At 52.2% G+C, this 25,416-nt stretch overlaps 1 protein-coding gene across 4 annotated transcripts in view; it reads left to right on the forward strand.

Moving 5' to 3' along the window:
* The first annotated feature begins 327 nt into the window (after positions 1 to 327).
* The window catches only part of BCL11B (BAF chromatin remodeling complex subunit BCL11B), a 90,900-nt gene continuing 65,811 nt past the window's right edge, over positions 328 to 25,416 (forward strand). For 2 of the 4 annotated variants that reach the window (XM_041759377.1, XM_041759379.1), the window contains exons 1-2: positions 328 to 527; positions 14,024 to 14,392. In XM_041759377.1, coding sequence (XP_041615311.1) covers positions 470 to 527; positions 14,024 to 14,392 — 427 coding nt within the window. In that variant the 5' untranslated portion in view covers positions 328 to 469. The remainder of the gene's footprint in view (positions 528 to 14,023; positions 14,393 to 25,416) is intronic. The other 2 variants (XM_041759378.1, XM_041759380.1) reach the window with 1 other exon arrangement.

Here is a 25,416-nt window from a genome sequence, read left to right on the forward strand (position 1 = left end):
GAAGAAGTGTAAGCGATTTTTTTTTTTCCTTCAAAAGAATATATATATTTTTTAAAGAAACCAGCCAGTCCGCGGGCAAGCAACAGCAGATTTCTTTCTTTCTTTCTTTTTCTTTTTCTTTTTTTTTTTGGGGGCCTCTTTCTCCTATTTTAGGTCGAGAGATTTTTCTTTCCCTTTTTTTTCTTCTCTTTTTCTTTTTGCAAACAAAGCAAAAAACAGCATTGAAGAAAGAGCAAAATACAGAAGAAGAAGAGGAGGAAGAGAGGGCAAGAGAGGAAAGGGGAAAAAAAAAAAAAAAAAAACAAAACACCAACCCGGGCAGAGGAGGAGGCGAGGAGGCGCGGCGGCGGCGGCGGCGGCGGCGGCAGCGGCAGCGGCGGCGGCGGCGGCGGCGGCGGCTCGGACCCCCTCCCCCGGCTCCCCCCATCAGTGCAGCTCTCCGGGCGATGCCAGAATAGATGCCGGGGCAATGTCCCGCCGCAAACAGGGCAACCCGCAGCACTTGTCCCAGAGGGAGCTCATCACCCGTAAGTGTCTGCGGCGTGCGCGCCGGGGGCCGGAGGATGGGGCTCCGGGTGCCCGGGGCTGGGTGCACCGAGCCTGGCGCAGCCGGGCCGAGCGCCGAGGCCGCCCGCGAGCTCGCAGCGGCGGCCCAGAGCAGGGTGGGGGGCGGGGGGGGCCATAGCAAAGTTTCTTTGCAGCCCCGGGAGTCGAAGCGCTGCGCAGTCCGGCGCGCCTCGGGCTCGAGGGCCTGCGGAGCGGGCTCCGGGCCGGGGAGGGGGCGTGCAGGCTGGAGGAGGTGTGTGTGCACGCGGAGCCCGGCTGGACGCTCGCCCCTCCGAGCGGCGTGTGTGGCGGCGGCGGCGCTGGTGGCGGGGTTTGGAGAGGAGGGGGAGGGGGCTGGGGGAGCGGAGGGGGAGGGGGGAGCCGGGAAGTGGGGAAAAGTTGGCGAGCGCGTGGGTCCGCGCTGGAGGCGCGGGCGGAGGAGAGCGGGGTGCGCTCCGGCCTAGGGGAGCCGCGGGGCGCGGGCGGCCGCCGGCTGCTGCACCCGGCCGGGCAGGGCGCCCGCCACGCCGGTCCTAGGATTCCGCCGCCGCCTTTCTCTGCTCTCCTCTTGCTATTTGCAAAAGAATCCAGCTGCGCGGCTGTTTGCTGGGCTCATGCCCCCCCCTCCCCCCATTTCCCCACCTCCGTCTGTCTCCTGGGATGATCTTGTCTTCTATCCCCCACTCCAAAAAAAAAAAAAAAAAAAGGTGGGGGGGGATTGGGGGCTGGTGAAAAAGCCCCGCCACGGGGAAAAAGGATTGTCAGCTAGGATTAGGGAGACGGGGATGTGCTTGTAAAATAGAGGGGAAAAAGAAAAAAAAAAAAAAAAAAAGAAAGGAAGAAAAGGAGAGAGACCCATCAATCTCTTATCCATCTTTCTGTCTCAGTATCTTTCATCTTCCTTCTCTAAATAAACAAGGCAGGTCGCGGTGGAAATCCACCGGCTGAAATCGTGCAGATTTCAAGCAAGTGGCCCGGCAGGCAAAGTCAGGCAGCGGGGCAGAGACGCAGCAGCTCCCAGCGCCCCAGTCGGGTTTATCTAGGAAAGGGAGGAAGCGAGCGCGAGCGGGCCAGGTACGGTGTTTGCAGGGGAGCTCGCCCCGAGTCCCCGCGCACTTGCACGGCAGGGTCGGCTCGCAGCGCTCCCTGCCCGGCGCTGCCCGCGGGGCCGCTGCTTCGCGGCGCGCGAACATCTCCCCGTGGTCCTTTCTCTCGCGGTGCCTAGGTCGCCGTTGCCTTTTTTTTTTTTTTTTTTAATTGCAATAGAAATAAAACATCCTCTGGGTGCCATCGAGACCGTGGGCAGGTTGTGTTCTTGCAAACCTCCGAGCACCTCGTCGGGCTGGGGCCGGGCAGCCCGCGCGGAGCTGGAGAGGGCTGCGCGCCCAGCCGCAGCCGGGGACTGGCTGCGGGGCGGCCGAGAGCCGAATATTTATGTTATATTTTAAAAAATTTAAATAAATAAATAAATATATAAAGGGGCTCTTCCCCTCCCCTGAACACCCAGCATAGGAGCCATCTGCTCGGAGCATTTGCTGCTGCCACCTCTCCTTTGTTACAGCAGATACATTAGTAAGAATTTGTGGATTTATTATTGTTTTTTTTTTTTTTCTGGGGAAGGGAATAGATTTTAAAGTGGGGTTCGCCTTGGGAGAGGGATGCGGTTTCCCAGGGAGGGAAGAGAACTTCCCTTTTATTTTTCACCATTGTACCCTCAAAGAAGACGCACTGGTTGCGTTTTAAACAAAATGTTTTACAACCAGATTTGAGCCTGGTTTGATCAGGGTCCTTCTGGCCAGTTGACATTTCGTCCTTTAGCAAGCCGAAGCCATCCCTTATCCCTCCGGCACCCCAAACCCCTTTAGATGGTGTACTGGTTGTTACAATGTCTGTATTTGCAGAGGTTAATTTCTCTAGGAGGCAATTTGCCCCTCATAGCCTCTGTATAATTGCAAGGGTTGTTTTTGAGGAGGGGGAAGTTGGGTGGGTTGGGGAAGGGGGAGTTGTTAGGGCTGCATTGCCAAGCTGGAAGCAGCGAAAGGAGCCAGGAGTGTTTGCAGTTGTGTGTAAGGGGGGGAAGAAGCAGGTAGGTTTGCTTTGCTTTTGCTCTCTCCCCCTCTGGCATTCCTGGGACATCAGGAGAAAGCCCTGCCTGGCCAGAAGGACTGGTGGCATCTGCTCGTGGGGGACAAGGCGTGCCTGGTACAATATCCTTCCATCCTTCATTTGTTCCTCCTCTCTCTCAGCCTTGCTCCGAGAGAGCCATAGCCAGAGCGGTGCTGGCTTGGGAAAGCCGCTGCCACTGGAGCAGGGAGGGAGGGAGGGAGAAGAGAGAGGCAAAGGAGAAGAGGTGAGGAGGAAGAGGCAGGGGCAGAGGATATCTCGCCTGCCTTTCAGGGGCACATGGAGCCCAGGGCATGTGCAGGGGGTCAAGCCGAGAGAGTGGTCCAACCAGTTTTCAGACAAGGCTATTTATTATCAAAAAGCAGCTGGCTTTTCTGTTTGTCCTGTGTCACCCGGGAGGTGGGAGTGCAGGCAGGGGAATGGCAAGAATTGGATGCAGTTTAGGCTGCATGGCCTGTGGAAGTGCCTCTCCACAGTGATGCAGGAGTCATGGGTTTAGGGTGCTCTGGAGCCCTGGCCAGCAAAGCCAGTGCTGTCACAGCCCTGACCCAGGGGGTTGGAGGGAGCTTCACATTCTACATTTTCAATGTGAAGGAAACTACCCCCCCCCTCTCCCAATGTGGTACATCTTCAGTAGGGTGGCAGCCCCCTGGTTCTGTAGAGACAGTGTAACTTAGGATGACTGCTGGTCTGGGAAACATGAAGAGGACACAAATAGCAAATAATCTCAGGGTGGTGCGGGGTTGGGGGGGATGGCAGACAAGCTCTATAGTGAGCCTCCTTAAATGTACAGACAGGGCCAGAGAGAAGAGAAGTAAAGTATGAAACAGGGTGGGAGACAGCTGGGGATGAAAACCTGGGCTTCTGGTTTGTTTCAAGATGTTTGACCCAGATGGATATGGCTTTTAGAAGCGGAGGACAGACACAGCTATTAATAAAAACAAACACAAAACAACACAGTGACAATAGTGAGGGAAGAAGAGGGGCCGTGGCTGACCAGGCAGAGAGAAGGGCTGTGAGCCCACAATGCCAGACAGGGAGAGGAGGGGAAATGAAGTCCAGTCCACGGAGGAGCTCTGAGGCTTTCTGAGGCTTTCGGAAGAAAATAAGATGTCCATGGTAAATTACACAACCCTGGCGAAGGTGATTTTTTCTAACAGCCTACCAACAGGTTTCCTTGGAAGATCAGTAATTTTCTGTATGAATTCACGATTTTGCAAAAACAACTAGAGACCCAAGGTTTGACACGGAAGTTAGGCTAACTGTGTTAATTTCACGGTTGCCTTTTAAACTGGGTTTTGCTATAACTGTGTGTTTTGGAGGCGGCTGGATTCTCAATGACCTTAACTCTCTGGGGTATAGCGTATCTCCAGTTGTCCACAATCTTTCAAGATTGGGCCTCTGATAAATTTCATAAGCCGTGGGGCTCTCTTTTTTAGGGGGGGGTGTTTATAGGGGGGGAGTGAAGTTTGTCTCCCTTCTGCACAGAAGGGAACCCCATATCATTAGAAGTGTGATATAAGTCAGCTGCTCTGATTCCACGGGAGAATAAAAATGTGTTCATCAAAGGTGTTATGCCAGGCTGATTTTATTCATTTGTAATTCACACCTGAGAGAAAACAGCCGTGAGCGTATTTTAACAACCCTTAATATTTTTAAAGGGTATTCTTTCCCTCCCTGAATATTATGTACATATGCATATTTCTTTCTTTGGTTGGAGGGGGCTTGCTAGCTGCCTGTTTTCGGCCTTGGCGATTTTTGCGTGGCCTTCAAAATATTTCATACAAGAAAACGAGTCCTTTCACTCAAGTACTAGAGTGAATGCAGTTGCTTTGGGGAAGCCAGCCTTGGGAGCACAGAGGGAGGCTGAGGTCAGATGGCTGGGTGTGGCGCTCCGCTGACCGCAGTGCGGGACCAAACGGGTCTCACTGACCCAAGAGAAAGACGAGCTTTGGGTGCCTCTGACAGTAATTAGCGGTACGTCTCAGGTGAGATGGAAGCACGCGGAACAGTTCGTTTACAGATACCGCTTCCGACTGTAGAGAGCACCAGTTTCTAGCGCCTTATCAGGCTAGAGCTCTTGGCGCTGTCTTGTAGCTTAGAACACGTCTTGCACCAGGCCTTCCCTTTTTCCTTTCCATCTCCTTCCCTGATCGCTTTGCATTCTCTGTTGCTTGTTGTGATAAAATACTTTCCAAAATAAACTTTCAGTTGAATTGGCTTTGGGTTGATGGCAAGCCTGAAACGCCGAGCTGCGCCTGGTGCCACTTGGCAGCTAGGGGGAGCTCGGTGCCCGTGTCATGGCTTGGCGCCTTCGCTACAATGGGCCAGGAACGGGCTTCCATCAGCAGCCGACAACGCAGTTTGCCTTGCTGCAAAATGTCTTAAGTGTGAAGTTGTAATATTGATTTTCTTACAGAGATTCGAGCAGGACAAAATGAGAATATAAGTTTGAGAAATCTATTTTCAAGCTATTGGCATTGATTTACAAGCCCTCGCTAGGCAGATGGGGGCATTTTTCTTTTTCTTTTTTTTTTTTCTTCTTTTCCTGATTTTTAAACAATTAAAATGGTTAATTTTGAATGGGCGTGTTTTCCCCTATGAGTCTGTGGTGTTGACTCTCTGAAAATCCCATTAGGCTGTTAAGGCATCGGCGATGGAATGAGGGGGTCTGGGAAGAGCATACATCATTTTGTCCATTTCTGTGTTGTATGTCACAGACCCAGGGAACGGTGGAGAATAGCTGCTTTTTGGGAGTCGTGCTCCTAAAACAGCTTGATGAATGGAAATCCTTTTAGCTCAGGTTTTATAACACTTGGATTCTCAATTCCATTTATTAGGTAATGTTCCCACTGTACTAAGGGAAATAGCACCATTCCCCAAAGATATCAAATGCCAACTCAAATAACGTGTAAAACTTTGTTTGGAAGGAGTAGAGGCTCGCTAGACCCAGTGTTGCTAATACCTTTCACCCCAAACAGTGCCCTTAATGGATGGCTTTTAATGAGACTCTTTCTCTCCTAACCGTGTAATTTAGTGCTGGGGAATATGTGTGCTTTTGATCACGGGATTTCTGGATCTATAATGTCTTCTCCAAGTTCAAGAAATCTGCAGACAGCACAGTTAACCCCGAGTCTCATGCCTGAGTTCAATACATGGGCAGAAGAGGTTGCCCTGAGACAGGAAAGAGTGCTTTATTCTAACCTGAAAGAGAAATAAATCAGGTCAGACGAAAGCCTCGTGGCTGTCATCAGCTGAGAAAGAGCCTTCACTCTCCAGTACAGAGGGCCAGCAATTTATCTGATGATTTCTCTACTTCATTTAATGTTTGAATCGAGCCAGTTGTAAGCATATCGCGGCAGCGAGCTCATTTGACGACTCAAGAGACAGAAGTGGCACAGTCACCTCACAGCCTTGGGCTGGGCAGTGGCCTTTGGCCTGCAGAAGACCGTTAAAAAAATTCACTTTAGAAATCCCCAGTCCTTTGCCTTGGTACTTGGGAGAGTCTCACAAGCTGTAACTAAATATAGACCCCAGATATGATGATGCTTGACAAAAAACAAAAAAACAAAAACAAAACAACGATCTTTGTAGGGAAGGGTAGAGATGGGGTTCTTAAGCTTTGGGGGCTTCTTCCTGCATCTCCTGTGGCTTGGGGGAGGTCCCTTTGGCTGTCTGGTTAGGGCCCACCTTCAGTAGGAGCTCTCTGAGGACTTGGGATTCCAGGTCTGATGCTGGGGTCACATCTGGGGAGGACAGGGGAAAATAAATGCTCTCTGGGGACTGCACCCAGCACCACACGATCAAGTGACTATGCCGGCTGAGCATCCTTCTCTGGAGATGGTATTAGCTGTAGGCATGCTGACAGATTTTTTTTTTTTATAATGGGGAGAGGGCACAGAAGAATACCGAATACATGCCTGTCATCCAGCTGCTCTGAGTATGGCTTTGTCACGTCTTTATTTACTCCCATGACTGGGTCTGGGGACCTCAGTGTTCTGCTCTGTCCACCCCCATCCTACTCCCACTTCCCCAGACCTCTCTTCTTTCCCAGGGAGCCAGATGTCCGTGAGACCTGCTCATGTTCTGGTCCCTGTTTCTCTAACTCCTCCCCAAGAAAAGCTGTGTGTTGCCTTCCTCCCTCGAGCAGTTAGTTTTCCCCAAGGCGTGTATAAAAAGTGCCAATAGCAGGCTATTTGCAGACCCACGGAAGCAGAGGGACATACTTCTTCACACTTCTTGCATCTTCTGCAGGAGCCATTGGGGGGGGGGTGGGGGGGGACAGCATCGTTTTTTTGCTGGCAAAAGTGACACCAGATCGAGGTTTGATTAATGGTGCTACATTCACCGGGACTTTTTCGTCGGGCATTTTGACATATGCAAGTCTTTTGTGTAGTTGCTGAAATTCAAGAAATTCATTCTTTATTTCTTTTTCCAAGAGAGCTGATAATCTGCTTGGGTGTCGAATTAGCCAGCCTGAGCTATTTTAACTATAATGAAATCCCAGACCACACAAAATTAGTAACTTCAAAGAAAAAAAAAAAAAGCCTCTGTTCTGTTCTACACAACTTTTTTATGACCCCCTTCCACTGAACTAGAAATACATTTGCGGATGTCCTGATGAGTTCTCTACTAAAGCAACGTGCAAAAATGACTCAAAAAAGTTGAATGCCAATGTTACTGTGATTAACGTGTGCTTCAGAAATGGATGTGCTGCTTTTTCTCTTCTTCTTCTTCTTCTTCTTTTTTTTTTTTTTTTAAATGAGGTCATGTTTAAATTTCTACCTTGGACATGAGATACTGAAATGGCTTGTGTCCTTGCTATTTTGCTCCCATCCCCAGAGGATGTCCTCCAGCTAAAGGCTTGGAGTCCAGTGTCCTGTGTGGAGGGTCCTTCTTTCTTCTGCTTTGCACCTTCGAAAAAAACACAGCATTAAGTAAAACAAATCTCTTCATTTGGCCTCAAAGAGTGCTTTTATATCCTGTCATTATGATCCCTGTTGTGGCTCTGAAGATTTAAGGCATTTGCAGCTCTCTGGACTCTAAACATGCTTGGAAGGGTTTCTGTGGTGGTAAACGGGTTTTTTTTTTTTTCTCTTTTTTTAAAGCAACTATTTTATTTATCAAAACATAGGTCGCTTTATTCTTTGGTTTTGTGGACTTGGGTTTTTATTAGTAACCTCTTAGTAATGGACAGGATCTGTGAATGCACCTGAACACTGTTTTCCTTATTCATTTGGCCTTTTTCCCCCCCTGCTTTTGAATGTGTGAGACCAGGCTCCCTGAGCTCAGTTTTTGGAGTTCTAGAGAGGTAGATGTGGTGTGGGGAAGGGAAGGTTGGACAGTCCATGGCTCAAGTCAGGGTATTTTTCAAGGAGCTGTTTTCAATATGCCAAAGTATCCTGAAACCAAGCTGGGGTGGGTAGGGCAATGCATATCTATGGGGATCTTCCTCCCGCCTTCAGACTTCCCCATTCAGAATCTGCCTCTGGGCTGTGTGACTGAGGTTCTTCCTGCACCCCACACCATGTCCCAGATCAGGAACCCCTGCCTTCCTGGAATGCAGGCCAGGCTCAGGCTTTCCCCTGCAGGCCCCCTCAGCCAGACCCAGGTCATTTCCATGAGTTGCCAAGAAGGTCTTGCACCCACAGTCATCCTTCTGTCTTCAGCCGGACGCCAGAAATCTCGACAATTTCATTTGAGGCTTGTTCAGTGGTTGGCATGGAGCAGACAGGACCTCCTGGGGTGGTGGCCCCGGCGTGCCCCCATTCTTCCACGGATCTGAGGCTGGTAGGGAGGAAGCCTTTGGAGGGTCTTGGGGAGAGCAGCTCTGAGACACCTGGCCCGGCTGCACTGCTCAGCCCTCCTCCTGAGAGGGCAGGTGGTCAGGGGAGGGAGTTCATCTGTACAACGACGACGAGGCCTGCTTCCCCCTGCAGGCTGTGTCCTCCCAGGGCCAGTAGTGGCCCTAGGCATTGCTGGTTGTGGGAATTCGTGGCCAAATGGGGCTGGGACCCGGACAGTGGGTCCCACCCTCAGACATGTTCTGACTCCTCCTGGTCCTGTGAGGACGGTCCTCCTAATGCCTGCATGGCTGGGCTGACGGGCTGCTCTTATCTCTGCCGCCTCCGCTGGGCACTTCATTATTCCCGATGTTCGGAGAACTTCATAAAACCTCTTGTCGTGCCTTTAAGCGTCATCTAGTCATAGATTATTTTCTCCACCAAGAATTGATTCCTTCTCTCTGCCATCCACTCGTCGCCCTCCTCCCCTCCCCACGGTTGTTATTTTCTCTTGGATCCAATAAATTAAAAATTGATGGCAGCTCCGAAAGTGTTGTGCTCTGTTGAGTGTGCGTGTTGGTGGTGGTTCAGTGTCGCCTGGAGTCGCAGCCCCTCCCGGAATGTTCGCGGGGAGGAGAATGAAAAGATCCCTTCGCAGATTATTGGTGAGCATGGGCTTGCTGGCAAAGGCTCCGTCTTCGTAGGAAGCAGGTGTAAAGTCTCCAGTCGGATGCGGAGCTCTGGCGGAGGGATGCTGAGCATTTCTTGTAAACATGCGTACACATCATGATGGCGGCTGTGACGTTGGTGGCACACGATTTTAAGAGCCTGGCACCCCTCCCCCCACATCCTTCTCCTACCCACGCCCCCCGTCACTGAGACAATAATTCTTCATATGTTTCTCCTGGACTGTGACTTAGCCGTTAGAGATTTGGGATTTGAATCAGTGCAGGGTAAGGGGGACATGGGCCTGTGTGCTGTGTGTGCAGCCGTGCACATGCACTGTGCTCTGGGGACAGCAGGCAGTCGGCCCCTTGGCTGGAATTCCCCAAAGGGCAGGTGCAGGGGCAGTTGTTACAGATGGACCAGGGCGGGTGGGGCCCTTGGAGCCCTGCGTGTGGGGGAAATCACTGGCCAGGTAAGGCCATGCTAAGCCTTTGCAGCTGCCAGGGGCCTCTTGGCTGCTTGGCTGGGTCGGTGTTAATGCTGTCTTTCCATTTCTGTCTTCTGCCCCAAATTCCTTCCCAGCCGAGCTCAGGCATGGGGGAGTTTGTCTTAGGATCAAGTGCTTCCCCATCTACTTAACAAATATCCATTATTATTTGTGAACCCTGATTTCATTGCTTCTAAATGCGTTTCTCAGCTGGGAGGAGGCCTAGCCTTGTAAATAAAATGTGGTTTTGCTGTAAAAGAAAATTAACTCTGTGTGTGTGTGTGTGTGTGTGTGTATGTGTGTATGTGTGAATATATATTTGTCCACGAGCTTTAGGATTTCGTATTTCAGAACCCACCCCAATGTGGTATCTGACATTTGAACAAGTTGCCTTCTGCATCCATTCATTTTGCCTCTTAACGAGTCAAACATTTTAGCAATCCCTGTACTTTATTCGGCTCATAATAGCGAGAGCAGCAATATTTTTTCCGGAGCCGCCTGACACTTGGGGAGCTTTTCACGAAAGCAGAAATCATCTCAGAGGAAAGACCTCATCTTTGCCTTCTTTATTTAGGGCCTGAGTTTGCTGGACAAGACAGCCTGAGGGGCTGGTTTGTTGGGTCTGGGAATTTGAAAAAGCTGTTTTTGTTACGTGTCTTTTCTCCTTCCTGGTGTTTTCTTATCTCTGGGTGGCAATTTGGGCTGCTCTGGCTCTTCCAGCAGAAGCCTGGTTCTCCGAGCTGCGGGGGGCTGGGGGGCCTCGGGTGCCCGCGGGGCGGCGAAAGGAGGGTACCAGGAGGCCAGATGCCCCTCACCTTGCCGTTCTCTGAGCTGGGCCAAGGGGCTCTTTCTCCTTTTATTTCTTCCCTCATCGATGTGGTTCTAAGAAGGGCCGCGCACATACACACACACACACACACACACACGCGCGTGTGCACACACACCCCATACACCCAGCTCGGTATCCGCCTGCCAGCGGAAATGAAACCACAGCCTGTCTTTTGGGGGTGTCTCCGAAGGCCATGAGCATGAGCTTCCAGGCTCAGCAAGTTGTCTTGGTCTACCCGCCGTGACCCAGAACTTGACAGTTGAGGGGTTCATGCTGACTCTGCCGCCTGAACTTTTGGGGGGTGACGTTGCCACCTTCCTGGGATGTATGTCACTTGGCAGATGAAGCCCAGAGCCCTGCACCGCCCTCCCCGGGGTGGGGGGGAGAGGAAACCCCATTCTTGGAGTAGGGTGAACACTGGCTGTCATCTTGAGTTTTACTTTCAGCGCCGATAGTAAGAGGGAAGATTTGTTTGTTTCTTTTGCTCCTGGGCTCCCTGGAAAGCAGCGAGCTGGGGTCGTGGGTCCTGGGTCCTGGAGCCCTGGGGCATGGGGGACTTGGCTGCCAGGGGCCTGGAGGCCCGAATCCCAACAACGGCACAACGAACAGTTTCAGATACTTTTCAGACTCAGTGATGGGGGGTGGGTGGCTCACAGAGCCTGCTGCAGCAGAAAAGTGAAAAGGCAGAGAGAGCCAAATAAAGGAAAGAATACCAGATGTTACCAAAAAAAAAAAAAAAAAAAGAGAGAGAGAGAGAGAGAAAGAAAAAAAAAGTGCTGGTACCAAGTCCTCAGCAAAAGATGGAAGGCAGAGAGGCAGGACTGCTTGTGAACAGGCTCACAGTGACCTCTGCTAATTTTTAAAGTAGCCTGTGTTTCCTTTGAATGAGAAGGGACGGGTTGAAATTATGTAGCTTAAAACCTCCTAGCAGAGAGGAGGTATGCGGGTGCTTCCTAGAACTCCTCCCAGGAGAGCAGACAGGCCTGAGAAAGTTAATGAAAAGCAAAACAAAACAAGGACAAGAAAGATGAAATTATTAAGCGGCAGGAAGCACCTCCCCGTCCTCAGAAAGGATGGTCACGCTGGCAGCGTGGCCGCCTTGGTGACGCAGTAGAGTGCCAGGCCTGCTGGCGAGTGGCCGCTCAGGCAGGGCCAGGTACTGCGGCCCTTCCCACCACAGAGCTTGCCCCTGCTCCATCTGAATTCTCTGTTTCATTTTGTCCTTTCTTTTTTTGCTTTTCAGCTCATTTCCTTTGTGCCTCTCTCCTTTTTTTTTTTTTTTAACAAAACAATATTTTGACATCCTCCTCCCGTGTATTAGAGTTCCCTCTCTAGAAATGGCGCACAATACATCCTTATATTTCTAAAGAACTGTTTTCACAGCCCTCTCCTTTGGCTCTGAAATTATGTATATGTAATTGGTAATTAAAGGTGCAAGCTTTTCAATATAAACAGTATTGCTCAATGTTAGATCATTAAAGGGAAAAGAAGCACCGAGTAATTACCTTTTCCATTCTGACAAACCGTTCGCAGGAATCCGGTCCCCCTACCACCACTGTTCGGCGTGAGGGTTGTGATTACATTTCAACCATACCAAAGCATCTTTTCATAAAATAAATTAGTAAATTAATTATGTGGCATTGTCTTCCAACTCCTTTTTAAGTAAACTCCTGATTTCTTTTTTAAAGTGTAATTAATGGTTCCCGGGTCTGGCTCGGTGAAAACTGCTTCTCTTACCTTATAGGTTTTTTGGTTTGTTTTTGTTTTTGTTTTTGTTTTTGTTTTGTTTTGTTTTTGCATGAGAGGTGTGCAGACAACAGATTTAGGATTTCCTCATCTTTGGGATGTTTCTGTACTGCCATGGGTCTAATCCACGTCTGCATGTAACTCATGGAGGGCTCTGTCTACTTGTCTGTAACCACAGGCAGGATCTCAAATGTTAACTTCCCTTCCCAGCAACACCTATGCATCGACTGTATACACGTGGTTCCAATGCGTTACCTGTCATACACCGTCCGTTCTAGATTCAGCATCACACATGGCCTCTCACAGGCCCTAAATAAGCTGTGTTCAGAAAATACAGAACAGGGATTTATATGTAGGATGGAAGATGCCACAGAATTTTTTCCTTAAATTATCTGTTCTTTGGCTCTGGCCCGTCAATAACTTCACTGCCACGGAATGTGTTTTCCTCCCTTCCATCCCTTTTCTCTGTTCCTCTGTGGTTTTCATTATATCTTACTGAATACCACACAGCTCAGAATTTACCTGCCTCCTTGGGTTTCAGACCTCTGCCTCCCTCTTGGCTTTCTCAAGCACCCTGATGCTAGTGTCGTCTACATGAAGACCCCAAAGGGATATGTAACCTCACTGTCCACTCCCCTTATTTATGACACTTACGGCTGCTGAGTCCTCCTGCTTTTCCCTTGGGGCTTGCTGCTGCTTTTTTGAGGCATTGATCGGCTTCAAAATATTTGGGTCCCTTGTCCCCTACCAAAAAAAAAAAAGGAACTATATCGGCTGCTCAAGAAATATGAAAATGTACAGTCCATTGAAAGTGTGGTTTGTTGTCTGCCAAGAAATGCTTTTGGAGCCTGAAAAGGTCTTTTTCCTTTCTTTTTCTGGAGTGAAAATAAAACCAAAAAGGACAGTGGGGAGCTGATGAGTGCTGGGGAATCTACAAGGTGATGGAAGTCCGACCAGGAGCAGCGTCTGGCGGCAGAGCCGGCTCCCTTGTTCGGGGAGCAGACTCTCCACGTCCCTTCCCCTGCTTTCTGTTTTTTTTTTTTTCTTCGATATTTCTCTTTGAACCAATGCTCACTTGTTGCTTTCTGAGCCTGTGGGCTTCTTTCTCTCCTAAGGACTGGCTGCCTGACGCCTGTCTAGGGTTCTGCTTTCTTGTCTGGTGTGTGGCCAGGTCTGAGGTGGAGGAATGCGAGCAGGGCTCCCATGAATGGGGAGGACGTGAATGAACCCTGGAAGGGAGGGGGTGGCGGATGGAGCCCAAGCAGGGTGAACCGGCTCTGGCTCTGGCTCACGGTTCTCAGCCTTGGCTGGCCACTGGAATCACCTGGGGAGTCTTAAAAACAAGAAGACAATGTGATGTTTGGATCTGGCTGTAATTAGTTTGGGGTGCTGCCTGGGCGGGGTGGGGGTGGGTGTTGTGGGGTGGGGGGCTTGGAGCTCCCCAGGTGATTCTCAGATGATGTAAAGTGGGAGAGACCTGTCTCTAGCTTGGAGTACAGGCCTGTGACACAGCCTCGTGTGAAAGCACGACGGGTGTCCTGTGCACATGTGTGTGTTTATGTGCTATGTTGGGGGGTGGGAATCAACAGCAGATAAGCTACAAAGGAGTAAGTTCAGCATCAGTGAAGCAGCCAATCTCCAGGGGCTATGCAGTTGCTCCTGGAGCCTCAGTTTACCCATCCATGGCCCCCAAGAGTCAGGCAGGGATGTGGTGACTGCACCTGCCCCCAGGCAGTGGAGGGGCCTCCTCTCGGTGGGGAAGGGTTGGGATGGCTGATGGGTGCCTGTGATTGCCTAAGCCCATCTCTGTCTTCTCTGCCCCCTTCTCCTTTCTCTCTTCAGCAGAGGCTGACCATGTGGAGGCCGCCATCCTTGAAGAAGATGAGGGTCTGGAGATAGAGGAGCCCAGCAGCCTGGGGCTGATGGTGGGTGGCCCCGACCCTGACCTGCTCACCTGTGGACAGTGTCAGATGAACTTCCCCCTGGGGGACATCCTGGTTTTTATAGAGCACAAGAAGAAGCAGTGTGGCGGCAGCCTGGGTGCTTGCTATGACAAAGGCCTGGACAAGGGCAGCCCGCCGCCCTCCTCGCGCTCCGAGCTCAGGAAAGTGTCCGAGCCGGTGGAGATCGGGATCCAGGTCACCCCTGACGAAGATGACCACCTGCTCTCACCCACGAAAGGCATCTGCCCCAAGCAGGAGAACATTGCAGGTATGGATTGTTGCACTGGCCAGGCCGCTGCCAAAGCCACCTCCTGGGTCCCACGCCCGCCTCCCCCTCTGGTTGTGCCGGGTGTTGGTGCTGGGAGGGGGCCTGGGGGCTACTGGGATAGGACCACCAGCCAGGGCTCGCCCTTTCCGAGAGGCCACTATCTGGGTGACCCTCAGGACGAGACAGGCCTGAGGCTCAGAGAGGCACAGCTGGCCGATGGTTGCTTTGCTTTTGGCAATGAGACTGTTGTGGGGCCTAATCCATAGGTGGCTGGGAGTACAGAACGGAAATTTGGAAGGCTAGTTGGCCTTCAGTTTGCTGGTATTCTTGGCTTAGTCTCTGGCTGTGCAGTCAGACAGTCTTGGGTTGGAATCTGTTCCTCACAACATGGACAAGTCAGTTTTTCCATCTGTGAAATGGAGCTAATGGGACCTATCTCCATAGGGTTGTGGTGAGGTCCAATGAGATGTGGCCTGTGGGCAGGCCCTGGTGGGCCCTTAGGAATGGGGGCACTCATTTCCTCCTCTTCCTCTCTTTGGCCTCAGTCTCCCATCCGCAAAAAGAGGTGCCCTGGTCTCAGAGGCCCCTTCTGAGGTTGGCTGATCCGTCTGGTAGGTCTAGGGAAGGGCTTGTGGGAGCTTGTTGGAGCACTGCACCCCTTTCAGGAGGTTGACATTCCTTTTGGCATGCCCACTCAGCTGACCACCTGGATTGCGGACTTTTACCACCTGAAGAACAGATGTAGGGGTTGTGTCCTCCAACTGGGCCTGTTTGCTGCAGCGAGTTGGCGCCATGTCCCGCTGGGCCTCGGCTGTGGTGTGCCAGAGCCTCCTCCAGGGAGCCCGTGCTCTGCGAGCCTCAGTGTTTGCTTCTTCTGGTCATACCTCTGAGCCTGGGAAGCCCAGCAGAAAAAGAGGGTCCTGACAACCTGTGTTCCTGCAATAAGTGGCAGCCTGTCCTGCAGCAAGATGGCATCCGAGTGCGTGCAGATGAGGGTTCAGATCCTGACAGTTGACTTTGGACAAGCTGCTTCATGGGTCCAGGCCTCAGTTTCCTTATCTGTCAACAGGGAGCGGGAATACTGGCAGGCCTGGTGTGAGGATTGAATGAGTAATGGCTCCGTCAGTGCTTTGCTGGTGGAACCTTCCTTTCAGAGGTCCCCTTTGGTGCTGCAGTGTGCAAGTAGGTGCCGGCTATGTTTTGGGCATGGAAGCTAGTGGAGACGCTGGAGGGACTGAGGCTTTGGGTGCTCCTCCTTGGAGGGGGAGCCTGGTGTAGGCCAAGGTAGGATGGAGCAGAAGGCGCCATCGTCCAGAAGGCAGGCAGGATAACGCAGCAAGCCGCAGGCAACTTTGAGACCTTGGGCCTCCATTTGCCTACCTGTTAAATGGGATTAATGAGATCTCTCTTGGGAAGAGACTATAGTGGGGATGCAGACTCCTGCTGGCACATGCTAGGTCCTGGGGAGACCCCATCAAATCACGAGGACCTGTGGGCCTTGCCATCTGGTGTGTGAGCTAGGGGGAAAATCTCTCATGCTCTCAAGTTGCCAGTGGCTTTGAGAAGATTGACGTGTGACGTGTTCAGGGCCATGGTCATGTAAACCCGGCTTCTCAGAATGTCCTGCAAATGTGGGTGACGCTGTCTTCATGAGGGCTGGAGCCTCTGGGCAAGAAAGGTGCAGAGTCCCTTTTGTTGGTGGGGTTGGGGGTCCCCCTGCCCTTTCTTCTCTTTGCCACTGGAGGAAACGTTTTTTTCTCCAGTAGAATAAACACCCGGCATCAGTGACCACAGACCTTGCCCATGAGACTCTGGTCCCTACTTATATTTCCATGGAAAGGCATTCTGCTTTCACCAAAAACCATCCGAATCCTCATTTCACGATGAAGGTATTTCCCAGCGAGAGGCCGCCGATCATTGTGGGTAGGTTTGTTTAAGAAAGCGACTAGATGTGATTTCATAAAAGGCAAAGTTAATCTGCAAGGCGGCTTTGTCCTCCCCGCCACCCCCCCGCACCCCTTTTCTTGGGCTATAATACTGCAGCAGCAGCCTACAGTATTTTTATTTTATGTGTGACGGAAGATATTCTTGGCCTTTTCTGTTCAGCAAACAGGACGAATGGATTTCTTCATTCTCGAAGAAATATGTAAAATAATCCCTTAGAAGTCTAAAGAGATATGTTTGTTCAAAGAATTTAAAATGTTATTTTAATCAAAGGCACCAAACAGTCTCCATGCTGTGTCAGCTGAAGGCGACCATCCCATTCTAGCAGCACATCGTGCCTTCCCCTGCCAGTCCTCTTTCCCTTCTTCCCTTCGTGCGTTGGCACCAACTTTTCTTTCTTTCTTTTTTTTTTTATTTAATAAAAAGGAAAGATTAAAGAATAAAACTTCAGTGGCTCAAATGTATAAAGTAATTTAATATGGTGGGAGCATTAATTATTTTAGCTTAATTGAATTCTGAGGACTGCAGTACTTGCATTTTTGTAGACAAGCCCTGTTTATTATTTCTCTGCGTAGATTAACAGTAAAGGAAACGCAGATAACTTTCAGTTATTTATTGTAAAATAAATGTGTCAATTCATGTGTAAAGCAAGCTGCTCAAAGATAATTGAGTCTTTATATTTTAAGAGGGGGACTAGGAATCACAGGCGCTTCTCCGCCCGGGCTGCCGGAAATCCGCACAGCTGCTGCCCAGGCCCCTGGCACCACTGGCCTCGCCCAGGCCTCTCCTGTTCCTGCTTCCCAGCCGTGGTGGGGAGGGATGCTCTGGCCTGCCCGAGCCCTGCTGTTGTCCCTGGGGCCAGCCGCTGGTGAGTGGGTGGCTGCTAACTCTTGGGACTTTGGCCTCTGGCCTGGCTGCCCCAAGGGAGGTACCTGTGGTGACCATGAGGGCCATGCCTTTCCGGGAAGCAGCAATCTGAGTGTTGTCCATACGGGTCCCAGCTCTCCTTCCACCAGGTGCATCTAGAGGCAGGGCTCCAGAGGTAGGAGGGCAAGGCCGGCCTGTGGGATAGGTGGGATCCCTTCCACCTTTAAGGGTGCCCTGGGCATGAGATCAGAGTTGGAATTGTGTAAGTCATTGCATCAGGGGCTGGACCCTGGATTAGCCCTTTTCCTGGGACTCCGGAGTCTGGAGATAGGCATAAAAGAGTAGTGACTCCCTTCCTTCCTTCCTTCCTTCCTTCCTTCCTTCCTTCCTTCCTTCCTTCCTTCCTTCCTTTTCTTTTTTTTTCTTTCTTTTCTTTTCTCTTTTTCTCTTCTTTTCTCTTTCTCTCTTTCTTTCTTTCTTTCTTTCTTTCATTCATTCTTTCTTTCTTATCTTTCTTTCTTTCTTTTTTCTTTCTAATGCTAGAAAAGTAGGAGAGTAGAAGGAGGAACTTTCTGGAGCTTTGTATCTTGGAGGGTATTCATTCATTCATTCTTTTGTTCATTTAATAAACAAGCACCTATTGCCCTTCCCCTGCCCCGAGCATCATCATCCCCCCCTTCCTGCCACCACAGGTGACAGGACCCTCTAGGGGTGGGGGGAAGTGTGGCAGGAAGAGAGCCATTTAGGCTGCTGCTCTGTCCCCCTTGGGGATCGTGGCCAGATTGTGAGCAGGTGGCAGCCCCATCCTTGATGTGTGCGTTTGTGCCTTGGCTGTGAGCTGTGGGCAGGGAAAGGTCCATGGATCCTGTGTCTGAGGCCCATCTGGGGACAGGCGTGGGGTTGAGTAGAGGTCGGGGCTCTGGCCTGGAGACCTGACTCACTCTGCCTGTATAGGAGTTCTTTATCTTTCCTAAACTCCCTTCTTACTGCATTCTTCGACTTTTGGCACTGCTGGAGGAGATGGGAGTAGCCAACCCTGGGGTGGGGGTAGGGGGAAGTGAGATGGGTTTTAGGGTTTGCAGAGAGCAGGAGTCTCAGACCTGTGATGTGGGCTGGGTGTCTCGAAGAGGGATGGAGAGGAGGGGGCTGTGCCAGGGAGGCCGAGTGCTGCCGCATGGGAAGGGACCCAGCACATGTCCTCACCCTACCCTGACACCTGCCAGCCTTGGGCCACGTGGCCCGACCGCCTAGGCGGCAGTTTGCCCCATAGGGGAGCACACCCAGCAGTAACGGTGGTGTTTCAGTGATGTGTGCCTGCCTGGCGTGTCAGATACCTGCTGCAGAGATGAGCACCTTCCCCCCTTACTGGCCGCTTCCCCAGCTCCATCATTTCCTGCTGGTAGCGTAGCTAATGTGGGTCTTCCAGGAACTGGGGGAGAAACTTCCATTGGTTTCGGGGAACTCCACCATCAGAAACGTCAGAACAACTGTCGTGTGCCCCCTTCCCCCAGCCACGTCCTTATACTGTCCTGCAGTGGCCACTCTAATGGTGGGTCCCTCTGTGGAGGAACCTGGGGTGGGGTGGGTAAGGATCAAGGGAGCATGGGCTTCAGTGTCAGTTGGGAGAGGTGCGACTCCAGTGCCTGCCCAGGCCAGCCACTTCACTTTTCTAGGCCTCAGTTTCCTCGTCTGTCCCCACCTGTCAGTCCTGTGCTGAGAATGGATGACAATGAAACACACAGAGCATCCACCTAGCCCAGGGGCTGGCTGCAGCCCAGTGACTGAGAGGTGGAAGCTTTCAGAAAAGCTTTCAAGAGCCTATGGACCCTGCTTGGCAGCGTGAGGGAGGGGTTTGCTTCTCAGTCAGAGTCTTGAAAACTTAACCTCGGATTTCTCTCTCAGCCATTTCCTCCTTAGAATCCCCATTTTATAGCCACTGGAGGGAAGGCTCTTGATCACAGGTAATTCGTTTTTTGCATGTTATCACCCCTTCCATAACCAAATGAAGCTATAACTGGAGGAAGAGCCATCAGCTGTCAGTCATAGGTTTGCCTTTTGCCTTTTCTTCCTCCTCCCCCCATCAAACCCCAAATGTCAGATTTCTGGAGAAATGCAGGAGACAGGCAGCGGGTGACAGGAAGTAGCAGATCCCCCTGGGCTGGAAGTGGCAGGCAGTTCCCTGCTGCCACGGCCCCACCCACCCTGTATGTCTCCATCTGGAACCTAGGAGGGGTCAGGGGTGTGCCTGGAGGCGGAGGGGGGGCTTGGTTTGGGGTCCTAGTGACCCATCGCCAGGCAAAATGTGTTGGAGAAACTGGCTTCTGATCAGCTGGAGGATTTACATGCCGCTCTGCAAATGTGCCTTTCAGACTTCAAAAAAATAAATAAAATACATGTGGAAAGAAGAGAATATTAGCCAGGCCAGTGGAAGAAACTAAATAACTTGCCTGTGCTGGAAACTGGAGATAAACCCCACTTGCAGGTTGTCTTTAAAAACTTGCGTTTGATATATTTAGAGTTGTTATTTTGCCTCCAAATTAAGATTAGTTAAATCCGTGCGTGTTGTAGCATGGATTATCTTTATGTATTATTAAATCGTGACAGCTAATTATTAGTTCTGTCTGCACCAAGGAATAGTGGAGTGTTCTGTCTCAGAGACATGGTCCTGGGGCTGGGCACTGTGGGGCTGGCCCCAGAGCTTGGGCAGGGCTGGCAGGTGGTGGGGAAGAGGAGGCCTACCTGGTAACCCCACATGGTCCCTAGGGGCTTTTCTTGGTTTATCTTCTCTTGAAATTTATATCGACTTTCAAACAGATACCTCCGACCCCACTTTGAAAGAGATGTTTCTAACTCCACTTTGAGCTAAGGCCCAGAGAGGTTAAGGGACTTGCCCAAGGTCACACAGCAAAGTGGAGAAAGACTCGGGTCTGCCTGGCTTCCCCGGATGACAGGAGGAATGGAGGGTTTTATTTTATTTTTAAAGATTTTATTTATATATTCGTGAGAGACACACACAGAGAGAGAGGCAGGGACACAGGCAGAGGGAGAAGCAGGCTCCGTGCAGGGAGCCTGACGTGGGACTTGATCCCAGGACTCGATCTTGGGACTCCAGGATCACGCCCTGAGCTGAAGGCGGCTCCGGGCCTGCCCGGAATGGAGGCTTTTAGGGAGGGGTAGTCTAACTCTGCCCAGCTGGCCCAGCCAGTGGGGGCAGGCACTACCTCCAGGCTCTGTCCAGGGTGGTCTTTGAAGCCAGTCCCAGGTATGACCCTGTGGGTATGACCCCGGAGGCCTTGACCCACGGTCTGTGGTAGCCTCCCTCATACAGTTGCCTGTATTTCCTCGTGAAGGTTTTGGAGAGGTGGGTGGTGGGAAAGAAAGCAGTAAGATGCGAATTCAGACGGCTGGATCTGGACCGGGATTTGGGGTTTGCCAATGACCCGCTGAATGACCTTCAGCCCGTTGTTCCCCCTCTCCAAGTCCCCGGTTTCCTGTAGAATGGAGATAATCTTTCTTATCTTTCAGGCTTGTTACAAGGTTTGATTTAGACAAGACATGCGTGTATTAGGTCCCTGTGGATCACTAGCTGTTATTAATAATAGAGAACCACTGGAGGGATCCATGTGGGGATTCTGGCCTCCTGGCCTGGGCTGGGAGGATCTCCTTGCTGACCCTCCCATTCTTACCTGATCTTCTGGAACTGGTGATGGGCGGGGCTGAGTCCAGACCCCAGTTATCTTGAGCCAGGTGCCCTTTTGCCTTGAGGCAGGTCGTTTCCCCTGGCAGAGTCCTGGTGTCCTGACCCAGGAGCCGGGGTGAGCAGTCCCTGCCCTCCCGGCCTCCCCAGGGAAGCAAGAGACTGAAGGTAGTGTGTAAACTGGACAGACCACAGACCGTAGCAGTGTCAGCAGCTGCCCACTGTGACTGTTGCACTGAGTTGTGATCGAAAGTTTTACTGACTTAAAAAGAAGACAAGAAAACACTAGTCAGCTACAGTGTGATTTTTCTTTTTTCTCTTCCTTCTTAGGTTTCCTTTAGGTTTGGGGCCGTTGTTCTCTGTGACGGATATAGGTGGCTTCATGCTTCCAGCAGCAGTTCAGGGAGGAGGATGAGAAGTTAGGGCAGGGTCCTGGGTTCCCAGATGGGGGACCTAACCAACTCTGAGCCTCTGTTCTCATTATTACTAGGTTTTTAGTTTGACAGTAAACAGTTACTTGGCTTAAATTTTTTATTAGGCACTTGACAGCCTGGTTGGTTTTTTTTTTTTTTTTTTTTGGTGCTCATTTTCATGCCTGACTAATACATAACCACTAGCTCTAGAATCTGTTAGGAGTGGGCTCTGTGTCAGTTAACTATATAAATAGGGCAGCCTGCTGGTTGCCCCTGCGCCCTTGGGCTCATCTTTTTTACTGAGGAAACCAACAAGAGAAGCGTTTTCACATTTCGGTTTTTAACTGAACACATATTTATGAGAACTTGCTCTGTACTGGTCACTGTTTGAAGGGCTTTGCAAACTGTTCACTGATTGAATCCCCCTAATACCTCCATGAGGTAGGTGCCTGGTATCAAGCCCACATTACCAAAGAGGAAACTGAAGGCCAGAGATGTTAAGTCATTTGGTCAGGGTCACACAGCTGGTGACTAGGGGCCCGGGGTGTGAACTCTGGTAGTCATGTTCCTTCCTGTGGTGACGCAGTGCTGCCCGTGGTTGTCTTTCATCCCACGTTCCCATCCACCGTCTCCGTCTCCGCCCCATGAAAGGTGGTAAATCAGTTATTACTTTCATTTTGTAAATGAGGAAACCGAGTCTTAGAGAGGTGAGGTGGCCTTGCATCGTTACCCTGTGAGTCGGCACAGTTGTGCCTGGACGCCAGGCTCCTGACTTCCAGCCAGTGGCCCTCACGGGGAGCCCAGGCCCTCTGGGGTCATGTGGGTCTTTAACCTGGGCTGGCACCGGCCGTTTTCCGCTCCTGGCCAGACCGTGAATGACTTCTCTAGAGTGACACCCCATGATGGGATCTGGGGGTCTTGTGTGAGCAGAAGAAAGTGGGATGGGGGACCTCCACCTGTCCTACACACATCTGTGAATTTCGCGTGGACTGCTGTCCTGTGCAGAGCTGCCTCGTTAGAAGCCGACTGCCAACCCAGTCGGGTTGTAGGAGGCAGCTGGGCCTACTGAATGCGGGGTGGGGAGGGGCAGGCATGGTGGACTCTGGCCAAAGACCTGGAGTTGGTGTTTAGGCCCTGTGGCTGATAGGCCTTGTGACCTTGAGCAGACCCTCCCCCTCTTTGGGCCTGAGCTTCCTGAACTGAAATAGGAGAAGGAGCTAGCTACCCAGTGGTCTCCAACAGCTGCAAGGACCCGGCAGGGGGGTGGGGGGTAAGCTCCAGCTTCCTACCTAAATCCTCCTCCCACCGGCAGCCCAACCGACTTCCCTCATTTGTTACATTTTGGGCTTAGGAAATATATTTTCTTTGAAGAAATTGGTGGCTGAAATGAAAACTACTATACTAAAGGATAAACAGGGTCTCTTTCTGCTTCAAGCAGGGAAGATTCCTCTGGGAGGATTTGGTGCAGAGTTTAAGCCCAGGGCCCCTCCTGGGCCTCTTGCAGGCACTGCCCCTGATGGTGTAAATGTGGTTTGGTATTTGTTTTTTTGTTCAGAGGACCTCCCGAATTGTATCAACCTCAGGCCTCACAAAATCGGAACCCACTCTGAGCCAGGTACTGCTAGGTGGTGACCAGTGACTAGGGGTGTCGGCCTTGCCCACATTAAATTAAGTCCAGAAAGGAGCTCCAGATGGCAGAGTGTGATCAGGACCTTAGAGGCCACCCTCCCGAGCTGGACCCAGGGACGAGGAGGCCTTTCTGGAGAAAGCAAGGCTTCTAGGTTTCGTTTTTATTTTGTTTTTACGTGAGTTTCCTTAGAGTCCTCCTCCTGCTGGTCTGATGGTTTTGAGCTGGAGGTGGGGGTGGGAGGATAGGAGTGGCTCATGAAGGAGGAGTCTGTGCTGAGTAGGGGGTGTGAGTGTATGAGGGCGAGGTCTGGTGGGGAGAGGTGTGATCACTTGATGAGAGATAGGTCTGGGAAAGTGGCTGCGTGCTGCTCCCAACAGCACGAAAACTGGGACCCCAGGCTCTTTTGGTGTGGGGGAATATTAACAGAATGGCCTTTTGTTGGAGGTGAGAAGTCAGACCCCCTGTCCCCCACCCCAGTCCTGGTGTGAGGAGGAAAAGGTAGCTGTTCAGATGTGCTGCCAAGGGTGGAGTGAACTCCCCCAGCCCAAGATAGCCAGCTAGTTCTCTAAGCCAAAGCAATGTTTGCTCAGGGCTGTTGACCCCCAGGAGCTGAGTACCTGCACAGCTTGCATTGCCTTCAGGTTGCAAGTGTGGACAAAGCCCTAGATGCAAGCAGATAAATCCAGACTCAAAGGTGCAAACAGGTGCGAGGGTCAGCGCCCACCCAGGATGAACCCCCATGCATAGAGCCTTGCCACCTGACAGCGCCAGCACCAGTGCTGTGATGAAGCTCCAGGGAGGACATCTGTCCAACCTGGCTGGGTCCAGAGTGCACAGTTCTGCTTTCCTGACTTCAGGTACCAAAGAAATCCTTGAAAGTGGTGGAGAAAGCACTGGCTCTGTTTTAAAGACTTTTCTGGGCAGATCATGGCATCTGGAGAGAGCAGTCCCGCAGCAGCTGAATTCTGGGGGGGGGGGGGGGGGGGGGGAGGGAGGGGGTCCTCCCTTGAGGCTGAGGGCCAGAGAATGCCTGTCCTGGGCTCTGTGTGGAGCAGCCATCCAGGGTTCTTTGTTTCCCTTAAGGAGAAACAGGACAAACCCCTGATGACCCCTTCCCACTCCAGCAACTGGTTTGAGGTTGGTAGACCCCACAAAGCTAAGTTCTCCGAGGGAGCCAGAGTGGATTCCTTCCCCCTCCCACCAAGAGTTCAAAGCCAGCCAATTAAGAAACCTAAACAGTGTGGTCTCCTCCTTGCATCATTGACATCATTGGCTTGTAAAACTTTCCCTGCAAAGGAGGCGCCTTTATTCGCTGGGAAAAAGAAGTATGTAATTTTCTTGACCTGGCCTTTGCTTTTGGAGGGGAAGGAAAAGAGAGGCAACTCGTTTCCAGAAACAAACGGAGCCCGGGACAGCAAACAAGTTCCACATTCCGGGCTTGGGGCCCTGCTGTCGAGAGCACGGGGTCCCGGATACCGAAAACGGTGTTCTGTGGGGACCCGAGACCGGGGCAGGGTGTGTGTGTGTGTGTGTGTGTGTGTGTGTGCACTGCGAGGAGGGTCTCCAGTGGAGGCCGCGTCCTGAGACTCTGGAGGAGGGGGGAGGGATGGACATCAAAATCCTCCCAAGTCTGAGACTGCACTTCTCCCGCTCGCATGAAAACCAGGCGCCACCGGCCTCACCACTACCGCGATTACCCGTGTGCCCCGACGGTTGCAACGTGCAAGAGGAGTCTTGCCCCCTCTCAGGATCTCCAGCGACCCTCCCCCTTCCCGGCCTCCATCCTCCCCCCACACCCCTCCGGATGGTGCCACCCCCTGCAAGTCATCCCCTCCCACGTGGGAGGGGGCAGGGGCCGAACTCCTCCCGCCACGCCCAACGGGGGACTTCAGGCTCCGCCCCCGGGGGCTCCGAGGTTGGGGTCCGTGAGTCTCCCCTCCCTGGCAAGCCCGGGCGCACAATGGCCCTTTGCGAGGCGCGCGGTGCAGAGCTCGGGCGGGGGCGCGAGGCGGCCCGCACCCCGCGGACCCCGCGCGGAAACAGGCGGACACTGCGGCAACTCGGTGATTGCACCGGGGGCATCCTCGGCGGTCGGCGCCCCCCCCCAGCCTCGCCGGCTGCGGTCCCGCCGGGGGCTCCCAGGCGCTGCTCCCCGGCCCCGGGGCGCGCCGGGTCCCCTCGCCGACTCGCCCGCGGCCTCTCCAGCCTGCGCCCCGGGCGCGCGGCTCCGCGTCCCTGCGCCACGTCTCTGCTGCTGCCCCGGCCCGGGCCGGCCGCGCCCGCTGATTGTGCTCCCCGGGGCGGGAGGGCCGAGGGGGCTCCAGGCCCATGCATAATTCGGGACTTAATGGGCCAGCTGCCCGCGGGGCGGCGAGGGGCGGCGAGGGGCGGGCGGAGGCGCAGCTGACCCTGCCCGCGTCTGGGCTCGCCGGAGAGGCGCGCTCCTTTCTTCCTCGGGTGACAGCTCCCCTCC

The sequence above is a fragment of the Vulpes lagopus genome, chromosome 6, assembly GCF_018345385.1.
Source record: "Vulpes lagopus strain Blue_001 chromosome 6, ASM1834538v1, whole genome shotgun sequence".
NCBI classification, from domain to species: Eukaryota; Metazoa; Chordata; class Mammalia; order Carnivora; family Canidae; genus Vulpes; species Vulpes lagopus.